Here is a 14,089-nt window from a genome sequence, read left to right on the forward strand (position 1 = left end):
ACACGATTTTTAAAAAATATATGTATTTTAATTAGGAATTTAAACAAATCGTATTAGTTTACAACATATCATCCTTATTTTTCCCCATTCACCCCTCCCCCCCATAAAACAACCCACCCTCCTCTCCCCTCCGACTGCCCTCGGTTCCAATCTCTGGTTTCTCTATAGATGCTATTATTCTCTGTATGTTACAAAATTGTAAAGTAAAGGTAAAGTGACCCCTGACCGTTAGGTCTAGTCGTGGCCGACTCTGGGGTTGCGGCGCCCATCTCACTTTATTGGCCGAGGGAGCCGGCGTACAGCTTCCGGGTCATGTGGCCAGCATGACTAAGCAGCTTCTGGCGAACCAGAGCAGCGCACAGAAACGCCGTTTACCTTCCCGCCGGAGCGGTACCTATTTATCTACTTGCACTTTGATGTGCTTTCAAACTGCTAGGTTGGCTGGAGTACAAAATTGTATAAATCCTTAATTTATCTGACTAGTTATTACAGTGGTACCTCAGGTTACATACGCTTCAGGTTACATACACTTCAGGTTACAGACTCTGCTACCCCAGAAATAGTGCTTCAGGTTAAGAACTTTGCTTCAGGATGAGAACAGAAATCGTGCTCTGGTGGCGTGGCGGCAGCAGGAGGCCCCATTAGCTAAAGTGGTGCTTCAGGTTAATAACAGTTTCAGGTTAAGAATGGACCTCCAGAACAAATTAAGTACTTAACCCGAGGTACCACTGTATCAATAAAAAAATGTGATTGTTTATTCAAAGCCTGCCAAGGAGTCCAGTTCGCGTTGTTGCTTCTTTAAATACTTTGTGGGTTAGGAGTTGTTTAAGATTGGGTGGCTGTCTGTAGGCAATGAAAGGTCTTCCTCCCAGAGCTTGAGAAAGAGAATTGTCATTGTCCAGGAGAGGTTGTAGATCTCTGATTACCCACAATAATACTACAACCAGACTTAACACAGACACTGGCACCAGAGCCTGCAATAAACCCAGATGCCAACTTTGCTGCCACATACACCCGGACAACACCATTACTGGCCCCAACAACATCACACATACCATCTCGGGACTATTTAATTGCTCATCGTCTAACATTGTGTATGCCATCAAATGCCAACAGTGTCCTTCAGCTCTCTATATTGGACAAACAGGCCAAACCTTATGCCAAAGAATAAACGGACATAAATCTGACATCAAGAATCACAAAACAGAGAAACCAGTAGGAGAACACTTCAATCTCCCAGGACATTCTATACAAGATCTCAAAGTAGCTGTTTTACTACAAAGGAATTTCAGAAATAGACTGGAAAGAGAAGCTGCTGAATTGCAACTCATTACCAAACTTAAAACCATGGAGAGACCTGGTTTGAACAAAGACATTGGATTCTTATCCCATTATACATGACTAAGCCATTTTTCACCTTCTCACCCCTTGCCTTTTCCTGTAAGACCTATTACAGTCGTTAAGAGTCGTCAACAGGCTCATCTCAGCTATCTGCCAATCTCCCATTCCCACCACCCTTCTGAGTAATACCCCTCCCCACCTTCTCACTATATAGAAGGATCTGGCAACTTCTGTTTCAGTGTATCTGAAGAAGTGTGCATGCACACGAAAGCTCATACCAAGAACTAACTTAGTTGGTCTTTAAGGTGCTACTGGAAGGAATTTTTTTATTTTGACTATGGCAGACCAACACGGCTACCTATCTGTAACTTTCTTCTTTAAGTTCTCAAAGTTCTTAACTGAGGTTGTCACCTGAACTAGCCAGATGTTTAATTGTGAATCAATCACAGCCAGTCAATCCTTTGAAAAATAAGACTTTAGAGCTGTCTTGCCCCAAAATGAAAATTAGGCATTCTGTTTTGGCGACTGTAACCCTGGTTTAAGGAGGACTGTAACCCTTGTTTAAGGAAGACTGTAACCCTGGTTTAAGGAGGACTGTAACCCTGGTTTGAGGTGGACCGTAACCCCAGTCTAAGGAGGACTGTTTTTTGTCATTTACTCACTGTAACCCTGGCTTAAAGGTAAAGGGACCCCTGACCATTAGGTCCAATCGTGGCCGACTCTGGTGTTGCAGTGCTCATCTCGCTTTATTGGCCGAGGGAACCAGCGTACAGCTTCCGGGTCATGTGGCCAGCATGACTAAGCCGCTTCTGGCGAATCAGAGCAGCACACGGAAATGCCATTTACCTTCCCACCGGAGCAGTACCTGTTTATCTACTTGCACTTTGTGCTTTCGAACTGCTGGGTTGGCAGGAGCAGGGACCGAGCAATGGGAGCTCACCCTGTCATGGGTATTCGAACCGCCAACCTTCTGATCGGCAAGCCCAAGAGGCTCAGTGGTTTAAACCACAGTGCCACCTGCATCTCAAGCAACCCTGGCTTAGGGTGGACTGTAACCCTGGTTTATTTGGCGCCTAGCTTCTATATACAGTGGTGCCTCGCAAGACGAAAAGAATCCGTTCCACGAGTCTCTTCGTCTTGCTGTTTTTTCGTCTTGCAAAGCCAAGCCCATTAGCGGCTTAGCGGATTAGCGCTATTAGCGGGCTTAGCGGATCAGCTGATAAGCGATTTAGCGGCTTAGCTGATTAGCGGCTTAGCGGATCAGCTGTTAAGCGGCTTAGCAGCTTGGGGAAAAGGGGGGGAAAGGGAAAAAACCCGCAGGAACTCGCAAGACATTTTCGTCTTGCAAAGCAAGCCCATAGGATATTCGTTTTGCGAAGCACCTCCAAAACAGAAACCCTTTCGTCTAGCGGGTTTTCCGTCTTGCGAGGCATTCGTCTTGCAGGGCACCACTGTATGAGTTTCTAACACTGCTTGCCTGAAGTAACAAAGATGACACATCTCAAGCCTGCCTCGCGGCTAGCTGGCTTACTCATAGGCTTTGAAAACAAGATGAAAAATGCCTTGCTATATGGGGAAAAACAAAGAACTTGTAAAATTTTGCATAGCAGCAATGAGATGTTCCTACACACACACAGGTAGTGTGCAGCTCAGAGTTAGTTAACTGAGGAAGTGCATTGGGGGAAATCAATTTGCTCCGCTCTCCTCCCTGAAGAAGAGAGCTTTCGACATTTCTGAACCTTCCAAGCGAAGCTGAACATCATGTTTTGTTCCCAGCATGCAAGTGGATTATGGGAAGCAGGCAGCAATCTCTCCCCGCCCCCCCCCCCCCGTGTGGAAACAGAACCTTTACCTCTGAAGACCTATCCAAATTTTGACGCAAATGCTGAGAAGCTTAGAGGTGAAGATGGCACAGTCGGCCTGCAAATATATTGCGCAGCTCCAGGGAGGGAGCGTCCAGCTCAGGGCCTGCCTTGTGTCCAGAAGGTACCGGGTTCAATTCCCGGTGTCTCCAGGCAGGGCTGGCAAAAGCTCTTGCCTGTAACCCTGGAGAGCCACTGCCAGTCAGAGTAGACAAAATGGAGTCGGCAAAAAGCAGCTCCTTAGGTTCTTATATATTTTTAAGCAGCAGTTGTGGTGCAAGACAGCTAGAGGGCACCAGGTTGGGGAAGACTGCGTGGCAGGAAATCTAGATAGCTATGCCTAAAAAAGGAAAAAACGAATCCCTGTTCGGTCGTGGTCACAAGCACAGCTAACGAAGTAAGCAATGCAGAAGGAACCATTTTGGAGAAAAAGGGAACAGGCACATACAATCACGTTTTTATTTTATTATTGTTAACATTTATCTACATATCGCCATCAGGGCACAGGGCTCCGTGCACAATTAAAACAATAAATTCTGCCACTGCCTTTCCATCGGTCGGGATTATTATTCGGTTTCAGCACTTCATGTCTTGTGCTACTTACAGTGGTACCTCGGGTTACAGACGCTTCAGGTTACAGACTCCACTAAATGAGAAATATTACCTCAAGATAAGAACTTTGCTTCAGGATGAGAAAAGAAATCGTGCTCCGGCGGCGGGAGGCCCCATTAGCTAAACTGGTACCTCAGGTTAAGAACAGTTTCAGGTTAAGAACGGACCTCCAGAACGAATTAAGTACATAACCCGAGGTACCACTGTATTTTCCCAGTAGTCATGTATGGAAGTGAGAGCTGGACCATAAAGAAGGCTGATCGCCGAAGAATTGATGCTTTTGAATTCTAGTGCTGGAGGAGACTCTTGAGAGTCCCATGGACTGCAAGAAGATCAAACCGATCCATTCTGAAGGAAATCAGCCCTGAGTGCTCCCTGGAAGGACAGATCCTGAAGCTGAGGCTCCAAGACTTTGGCCACCTCATGAGAAGAGAAGACTCCCTGGAAAAGACCCTGATGCTGGGAAAGATGGAGGGCACAAGGAGAAGGGGACGACGGAGGACAAGATGGTGGGACAGTGTTCTTGAAGCTACAAACATGAGTCTGACCAAACTGCAGGAGGCAGTGGAAGACAGGAGTGCCTGGCGTGCTCTGGTCCAGGGGTCACAAAGAGGCGGACACGACTAAACGACTAAACAACAAACAACCACCACTGTATCAACTTTAGTAACCGGTTTTTTATCTGTTTCTCCCATGCAGACAGCTGAAACGGATGCTTCCAGCCATTGTTGCATGTAACCTGCATGGTATGCTATACACGCAATGAAAATGTTTGCGTGGGGAGGGGGAGAAATCCTGCCCCAAAGGGCATTCAATCTGCAATAATAAATATGAACGATGTGGGTTTTTTTTAAAAAAAAGCCATAGTTTGAAATGCAATCTTCACAAGCCATTACCTTCAGGTACGCTAAAACAGCTGCACCTTATTTTGTGACCTCATCTTAACGCATCGGGAGAGGTCCCTAAGTTGTGTACTCAAGACAACGCAAGTGAGGCGTTCACGCCTCTCGACCATCCTTTCATAGCACTCCTGCTTAGAGCTGAAAAGGCAACACTATGCATGCCAGCGATGTTACATGCTAAAAGTGGCCTTGCATAATTCTTTTAAGTCCCTGCAGATAAGAAGCTATTGTGTCAGGACGAAGGCAGACCAGAAGCATTCCCTCCACCAACAAACTCACAAGGTATGTGCAGGATTTTTCCTGGGCAAGCAGGGGCGTCCAACACAATGTGAAGTGGTCCAGCCCAGTGACCGCACCGCTTGAATCTCCAGATAGTGTGATTCATTTTTTGCCTCCACATTCCACCTTTCCAAAGACCTTGGCAGACCAAGTGGTTCTCCCACTCCTCATTTAATTCCCACGACGGCCCTGTGAGGTATGTCAGGCTGAGAGGCAGTGACATGCTCTGGTTATCTCCCGCTTGGACTACTGCCATGCGCTCTACGTGGGGCTACCTTTGAAGGTGACTCGGAAACTGCAATTAATCCAGAATGCGGCAGCTAGACTGGTGACTGGGAGCGGCCGCCGAGACCACATAACACTGGTCCTGAAAGACCTACGTTGGCTCCCATCATTCTGCCTGGACACTGAGGTCCAGCTCCGAGGGCCTTCTGGTGGTTCCCTCCCTGCAAGAAGTGAGGTTACAGGGAACCAGGAAGAGGGCCTTCTCGGTGGTGGTGCCTGCCCTGTGGAATGCCCTCCCATCAGATGTCAAGGGAATAAACAACTATCTGACGTTTAGAAGACATCTGAAGGCAGCCCTGTTTAGGGAAGTTTTTAATGTTTGATGTTTCATTGTGCTTTTAATTCTGTTGAGAGCTGCCCAGAGTGGCCTTCTGGCGGTTCCATCATTGTGAGGGTTACAGGGAAGCAGGCAGAGGACCTTCTCGGTGGTGGCACCCTCCCAATGTCAAAAGAAACAATCTGACTTTTAGAAGACATCTGAAGGCATCCCTGTATAGGGAAGCTTTTTAATGTTCTATTACAGGCATAGGCAAACTCGGCTCTCCAGATGTTTTGGGACGACAACTCCCATGATCCCTAGCTAACAGGACCAGTGGTCAGAGATGATGGGAGTTGTAGTCCCAAAACATCTGGAGAGCCGAGTTTGCCTATGCCTGGTGTATTATGTTTTTACATGTGTTGGAAGCCGCCCAGAGTGGCTTGGGCAATGCAGCCACATGGGCAGAGTATAAATAATGCAATTATGATGGGAATGATGATCACTGGTGGTGGGGGGAGAGGTCACAAATGAAGCCTGAGCCACAGGTGTCATTCTTCTGGCCCCAGAGCTGGAGCCACAAAAGCTTATTCCGCCAATGTCTCCGTTCCTCACCTGACCCGCCATGGTAGTTCACCACTGCCAGCCGCTCTGGTTAGGCTCAGGAACTAACGAGCTCGTTAGGCACGCGTCTGGGATGCTCCATAGCTAAGGATCACTCTATGTAGTCGCCGATAATTGAGTGGTGTTTGTTTGATCTCCGTTTCGAAGATTTATGTTTCTTTTTATTTCTTTCCATGTGGCGAGAGCAGAATATTAAAGCGATTTCATCGATTTCCTTTGAACACACTGAATGGAGAAGGAAATCTAACCTGCTCAACATTTTAGCGCAATGCTCGGGCACATGCAGCAGCTGGCAATGCTGGATGTGCAAAGGGTAAAAAGGAGGAGGAATGGGCATGCAAAGGCGGTAGCTCAGGGGCAGGAGGTCTCGGGTTCAAATCCTGACCCAGCAGCCTCTTCTTCTGTTCTTAGGCCCAGCTCCGCCATGGTGACCCTCCTTTCCTTGCAGCAACCCGGCCTCAGCAGTGCCTGAGAAAGACTCAACATAGTGGCCCCTTTCGAGGAAGAGAGAGAGAGCTTTTCCACAAGTGTGAACTTACAACAGAATAGTGTTTGGCCTGAATATCATAAGGAAATAAAAAAGGAATGCTAGATCAAGCCAATGGCCTATCCAGCAGCCTGTTGTCACACTGACCAACGAGATACCCATTAGAGTATCCCTGTAGTATCCCCAGTATCCCTGTAGGAGCATCTCCACCCACATCGTCCAGCCCAGACACTGGGGTCCAGCTCTGAGGGCCTTCTGGTGGTTCCCTCCCTGCTAGACACGAAGTTACAGGGAACCAGGCACAGGGCCTTCTTGGTAGTGGCACCCGCCCTGTGGAACACCCTCCCACCAGATGTCAAGGAAATAAACTGACTTTTAGAAGACATCTGAAGGCAGCCCTGTTTAGGGGAGTTTTAAATGTTTGATGTTTTATTGTGTCTTTAATGTTCTGTTGGGAGCTGCCCAGAGTGGCTGGGGAAACCCGGCCAGATGGGTGGGGTATAAATAATAAAATTGTTGTTGTTGTTGGAAATCACCAAGCAGGATCCAAACACGAGAGCGACTCTCGCCTTCTGTGGTTTCCAGAAATTGGTATTGAGAAGCAACGCTGCCTCTTTCCATGGAGGCAGACCATAGCCATTCTGGCTAGTAACAACTGATAGCCCTCTTTTCCTCTTTTAAAGTCATCCAAGTTGTTGGCCATGGCAGCTTCCTGCAGAAGCGAGTTCCACTGTTTAACTGTGCGCTGCGCAAAAAAGGATTGTCTTCAGAGCACTGCCGCCGAGCTCAGATCCTGCCTGTGATCTCCCTGATGTGGATCGCCACTGCGAGAACAAGATCCTGGCCTAGGTAGGCTCAATCCAGCAGCCAGGCTCTCCTTAACTTCTTCTGGTCCTCTAGGGTTCGCCACGCTGCTCTGGGAAATGTAGTGAACACATAGCCTGCGTGGCAGCAGAATGTGCAGGCAGCGCGACCTCCCTCGGCCCCCCTCATGTTTGGGAAACGCTGCTAGGGAGCTGGAAAACAAACCGGACTCAGTGGCGGAGAGATCAAGGCGGGAGTGTTTACGAAGGCCGTAAGTAATGAGAAAGAAGAGCACTGGACGGCCACAGCAGAGCACCATGCGTGTTGACGGCTGCGCTGCAAAGGGATGTTGGCAAAGCCTAGGAGAGGCTCTCGGGCGTTCCAGTTGCAAAGCCAACACTCGGTGGGTTTAATTTTGGAGGTGCTTAATTTTTGCTGTTGCTGGTATTATATTTTTTAAATTGTTATTGCCAAGCCTGATTACGAGTTAGGTGGAGGTGGTTCAGTTTTACTGCACGCTTACTGAGATGTTTTATTTATTGTTGATGACTAGGGCTGGGCAATATCTGGTTTTCAACATTGTGATATATCACCAGCTAAATGTCGCAGTATTTCAGACATCATGATGTACAGTATCAGTATAAGGATGGAGCTACGCAGAGGCACTGCCTGGCTGCACGGTTTTTCCCATATTATGATTTTTGCACAGCACCCACATCATGATACATGATATGTTGCCAGGACAGAAATTATGAAACCGACATCGCGATATGGACTTTAAACCGGTTTTGCATGACATATCGCCCAGCCTTACTGATGACTACTTTTGTTATATTTTTGCAATTATGTAAATCTTTTTTCCATTGCGAGCAGCCTTGAGCCTCGTTTAACTATGGAAAGGCAGCATACAAATAAATAACGATGGCAATGAAAGTGGAAGTTCCCTGAACTGGTTTTCACAAGGACTTGTTTCAGATTCACCGGTTCATCACAAATCCCAGGCTCCTGGCTTGAAGCAGGTTTAGGATTTGTGATAATAAGCTTAGACGCTACAAGAGACAAATGGAAAGGCCTCTGATCTGCTGAAGGTTTTAGAAGCAGGAGGAGCGAGACAGGAGGAAGATCGCTGGAGACGACATTGTGTGTTGATGGAACCTTCCTCTGTCTATGAATTCTGGCAAAGTGAATCACACAACTGATATGGAACATCTCTCTCTCTCTCTCTCCCTCTCTCTCTCTCACACACACACACACACACACACACACACACAATGCAATTCAGCACAATCTGGTCCAACTGCAAAAGCAACCCCCAATCAATCAATATCTGGACTAGACGGGCTTCTGGTCTGATCCAGCAAAGCTTTTCTTATGGTGTTAGGGTGCCAACCAAGCAGTTTGTGAACCCCAGAATCAATCCTGGGTTGCAACACCGGCACGACAGGCTCCAGCCAGGGACCCCGATAATGAAAGACAGTCGAAAGGGACCAGGCGAAAGGGAAAGCGCAATGGAATTTGCTACTGTCAGTTAAGAGCAGTGGTCCCCAAACTAATGCCCGTGGGCCAGATAAGGCGCGAGGGACTCGTTCATCCGGCCCACGGAGACCCCCGCCGCCTGCTCTTACCGGCACTGCGCTGCACGGCTGCCCACTTCCGGGTCGGAGGAGCACCGGAAATAGCTTGTGCGCATGCGCAAGCATTATTTGCACATGCGCAAGCATTATTTCCAGTGCACGTCTGGGTCGGAGGAGGCCTGTGCACATGCGCACAAGCTATTTCCAGTGGCCCTCCGACCCGGAAGTGCGCCAGAAATAGCATATGGGCATGCGCTCCCCCGCCCTCCATGCGATCGGAGCTGGAGACACCGGCAAGGGCGCGGTAAGTTTGCTGACCCCTGGTTAAGAACATCCGAAGAGCCGGCCGGATCAGGCCCATCCTGTTTTCCCAGGAGCCCAGGGCGGAACTTCCTCCCAGAGACGCTTTGCCTCCCGCAAACATCGACATCCTCCTCTCCACAACTGAAAACGCCCTCGTTTATTCCAGTGGGGTAGGAGAGCTGAAAATAATGCTTTGGTTTCAGATAGTAGCTGAGTAGGTGACTCTTAACAGCCCCAGACACAAATGTTCATGGCCCTCTAGCAGCTGACCAGAAGTGAAGTCTTTAGCGTTAACCGTTCCACCAGAGCTGTTCCACCAGGCCTTTGGCCAGGGCACAGCCTGACTCCCTCCCTCGGCAATCTTCGCGGAGCTCTGGCCCAATGGTTGCCAGTGGCTTGATTTGAATCAATTTTATAATGAATGATTTTAGAGTGTTGTGTTGTACTGTTGTACTGTTTTATTGCTGTTAGCCGCCCTGAGCCCGGCTTCGGCTGGGGAGGGCGGGATATAAATAAAATTTATTATTTTTATTATTATTATTATTATTATTATTATTATTATTATTACTCTGGAAGAGAGGCGTGGGAAATGTTTCTGGCTGTATATCCAAAACAATTTATGTTGATACTAACTATACTACTGCACTGAAATGTTTAGATGGTTCTTTGATTGTCCTTGAATCTTCCCGCTACACTTCCCATCCTCCCCTGCCACACCCTTGGAGGAACACTGCTCTAGCCACTACGCCACACTGCCTCTCATATATCCAAGGTGGGGTGGGGGGAGAGAAAGGGGAGCGGCTGGGGCGTCATCTTGCCTTTAGTGTTTATATTTTGAATTGGGTTTGGTATTTCAATGTTTACGTGAAGGCGTCCAGAGAATCTCGTCAGCCATCGACCAAGGGCCATGAAGATTAAAAACAATACCGTATTGGCCCAAATATAAGCCGCACCCGAATATAAGTCACGCCTTTAAAATTTGGGGGTGGGGGGAGAGAGAAAGAGAGAGAGAGAGAAAGACAATACCCAAATACAGTGGTGCCTCAGGTTAAGTACTTAATTCGTTCCAGAGGTCCGTTCTTAACCTGAAGCACCACTTTAGCTAATGGGGCCTCCTGCTGCCGCTGCACCGCCAGAGCCCGATTTCTGTTCTTATCATGAAGCAAAGTTCTTAACCTGAAGCACTATTTCTGGGTTAGCAGAGTCTGTAACCCGAAGCATATGTAACCTGAAGCGTATGTAACCCGAGGTACCACTGCATAAGCCGCTTCCTTAAAATTCCACAGGCACTCACACCCGTTCTGTTTTACCGTATGTCTGTTTCAGCAGCAATATCGTAAAAGAGCCAATTTTTGTAAGTTAAGCCGCACTTTAACTTTTCACGGTCGGAATTTGAGGGGGGGGGGAGAGTGAGGCATATATTCAGGCCAATACGCTAATCATCCATTTCTCCTCTTCCAAAGAAGAAAACTGGAACAAATAAGGCAAGCATCCCCAAACTCGGCCCTCCAGATGTTTTGGGACTACAATTCCCATCATCCCTGACCACTGGTCCTGTTAGCTAGGGATGATGGGAGTTGTAGTCCTAAAACATGGGAGTTGTAGTCCTAAAACATCTGGGGGGCCAAGTTTGGGGGTGCCTGCAATAAGGAGATGAATGAGCTGTCCCTGGAAACTGAGGGTGCAGTCTCATGCACCAGGCTAGGAAGTAGCCAATTCAGACTGGTCTGCCTAGTTCATTATTGTCTACACTGACTGGCAGCCCTGTCTCTCCAGGGTTTCAGACAGAGAGTGTTTGAAAGAAAAAAAAGAAAGGAAAGCCATTTAGCTCATGTCCTTCTCTACTTGTTGTGAACTAGGCAGGATTTACTTCTGAGCAGACATGGTGATCACTGAACTGTAAATCCATACACAAATCCATTTTTCTTTACAAATCCCGAATACGCCGTGAACTTGGCCACCGTTTTATTTACTAGGGTTTGGGAAAAGGAGGCCCACACTGAACCTGTCAGCAAAGGCAACAATAATTTTAAGCAGCTCTCCTCCCTGCCACAGCCCCGGTGCCGAGCAACGCACAATCTGTCACCAGCTCAGGCATTACACAAGGAAGAGGTGCAGCACACCAGAGGCACTTGAGAATGTGCTCGAGAAATGGCTGCATTTGTACACACACACACACACACACACACACCAGAAAGAGCCTTGCTAAACGCAAAAACCTCCGCCTGGTCCAGCACTCAGGCCCCAAATGCAGGCAGGCAGCCGACGTGCGTCTGACAACCTGACAAGCGGCAACCCCACACTCTACGGTTGCATCTCATAGAATTGGGTGGGATCCCCAAAGGCCATCTAGTCTGACCCCCTGCAATGCAGCTGAAGAATCCCTGGGAGATGGATATCCAACCTCGGCTTAAAAACCTCCACCGCCTCCCGAGGGAGACCGTTCCACTGTCAAGCAGCTCTTACTGTCATAAAGTTCCTCCTGATGTTTAGTCGCAATCTCCTTTCCAGTAACTTGAAGCCATGGGTTCGAGTCCTGCCCTCCGGAGCAGCAGAAAAACAAGCTTGATCCCTCTTCCATGGGACAGCCCGTGAGAGATTTGAAGGTGGCTCTCCTATCTCCTCTCGGTCTCCTCTTTTCCTAAGCATACCCAGCTCCTTCAACCGTTCCTCATCAGGCTTGGTTTCCAGAGCCTTGGTCATCTCAGCCGCCCTCCTCTGCACACCTTCCTTCTTAAACTGAGGTCCCCAGAACTGGTCACGGGACTCCAGGTGGGGTCTGTCCAAGGCAGAATAGAGTAGAACTACTACTTCCCTCGACCTCCCCTGCCCCCAACTCCCAGCGGTATACTACCCCATAACATGGAGGTTCTGTTTTACTATCATGGCCAAGGTCCGCAAAAATAAAAACGTAAATGATTCAGAGGGATATAAAAGCCTTCAACCTGCCTCAGCCTGTTGGGCCAGTGCAGCCCCAATTAGTTGCAACCATTTCGCCCCTTGCTGGGAACTAACTGGCAGTCAATAAGACATGGAAGGCTTCTGGGCAAGACTTTAATATCACCATGAGGTTGTGCGCGATTTATTTATTTATAAAAAAATATTATTTGCTTTTCTATGGAAAATCTGGAGGAGACTCTTGAGAGTCCCATGGACTGTAAGAAGATCAAACCTCTCCATTCTGAAGGAAATCAGCCCTGAGTGCTAACTGGAAGGACAGATCCTGAAGCTGAGGCTCCAAGACTTTGGCCACCTCATGAGAAGAGAAGACTCCCTGGAAAAGACCCTGATGTTGGGAAAGATGGAGGGCACAAGGAGAAGGGGACGGCAGAGGACGAGATGGTTGGATAGTGTTCTCGAAGCGACCAGCATGAGTTTGACCAATCTGTGGGAGGCAGTGGAAGACAGGAGTGCCTGGCGTGTTCTGGTCCAGGGGGTCACGAAGAGGCGGACACGACTAAACGACTAAACAACAAGAACAGAAAATCTGAATCCTGGTTAAAGGAATAAAGGCTGGCATCTCTGTGCCAATGATGTTGTGTGGCTGCTGTGAAAAACACATGAGCAGCATTGATCCCGCCACAGACTCCTGACCTTATGACAGACAAGCCACAGCTCAACCGTAGAGCATCCAAAGGGGGCAGGTGTGATCTCTAGGCAGGGCTGAGGATGCTCAGGAGCGACATTGTTGCCAGTCAGTGCTGGCAATACTAAGCTAGGCAGGACAGGGATCTGACTCAACAGAAGGCAGCTACTTCCTATGCTCCGAATACCAGCCTCCAACCTTCTTTTCTGGCTCTCCCCAGAATTAGTGGTGGTGGTGGTGTTATTTAAATTTGCATGAAAGCAGGAATCCCCCGCCTCTTTGGTGCTACTCATGCGAGGCTGCAAAGCAGATACACACACACACTCAGGAAGAACCTACACCAAAACCAGCGAGATTTACTTTGGAACGCACCTGCAGAGCTGCTCCTAACTTCCAGGTACCCTTTTGCACCATTCCCGAGCTGTCCCCCAACGCCCCCCGCCGGCTTTTCAAACAGACGCCGCCCGCGCCACCTCTTCACACGTTACGTTTTGCGCGCGTGTATCAAGTGCGAACGCAGCGAAACACGTGCCGCACACACTGCACCAACGTGACCGGACCCGTTGTGCAGCGTACGGGCTCCTCCGGGTGGGAAGACACGGCGGCTTGCTGCTGCTGCTGGGTCCACGTCGCCCATACCGGGGCGCAAACGCTCGTCAGAACGCGCCCGACGCGCGTCCCAAGCGCGCTGCTCCGCAGTCCCGCTCCGGACCCGCATCTCCCTCCAGGCGCGGCCCTGTGAAGCCCCCACCCAAGAAAGACCCCCAGCCAGGCAGGCAACCTCCCTCTCCGCGGAGCGCGGCGCACTCACCGGGTGCCTTTGTCGCCCATGGCCTCGGCTGGCGGCTCTGCTGCCGGGCGCGGAGAAAGCGAGGGACGGGGGCGCGCTCCTTGGTCGTCCGGCGGCGGGCGATGGGGCTCGGCTTCTCCCGGCCTGCGCAGCCCGGGCAGGGCAGGGACGGAGCTCCGCCCGGCGGCGGAGGATGCTGCGCGTCGGGAGCCACCAGCTGCAGCCAGAGCGCAGCGCAGCGACGGAGCGAGCGAGCGGAGAGGAAGCGGCGCCCGCCTCGCAGCAGGAGTCCGCGCGGGGGCGGAGAGGGAGCTGCCCGCTTAGAGACGCCCTGACATGCCTCCCCCGCGCCGCCGCCGCCTTCTTCCGGGCCGGGATTGGAGC

At 49.6% G+C, this 14,089-nt stretch overlaps 1 protein-coding gene across 1 annotated transcript in view; it reads right to left on the bottom strand.

The window, feature by feature from the left end:
* The window catches only part of ARRB1 (arrestin beta 1), a 129,500-nt gene extending 115,411 nt beyond the window's left edge, over positions 1-14,089 (bottom strand). The window contains exon 1 of the mRNA XM_082219425.1: positions 13,727-14,089. Coding sequence (XP_082075551.1) covers positions 13,727-13,746 — 20 coding nt within the window. The 5' untranslated portion in view covers positions 13,747-14,089. The remainder of the gene's footprint in view (positions 1-13,726) is intronic.

This window comes from Podarcis vaucheri, assembly GCF_965113315.1.
Source record: "Podarcis vaucheri genome assembly, chromosome: 4".
In the NCBI taxonomy this organism is placed as follows: Eukaryota; Metazoa; Chordata; class Lepidosauria; order Squamata; family Lacertidae; genus Podarcis; species Podarcis vaucheri.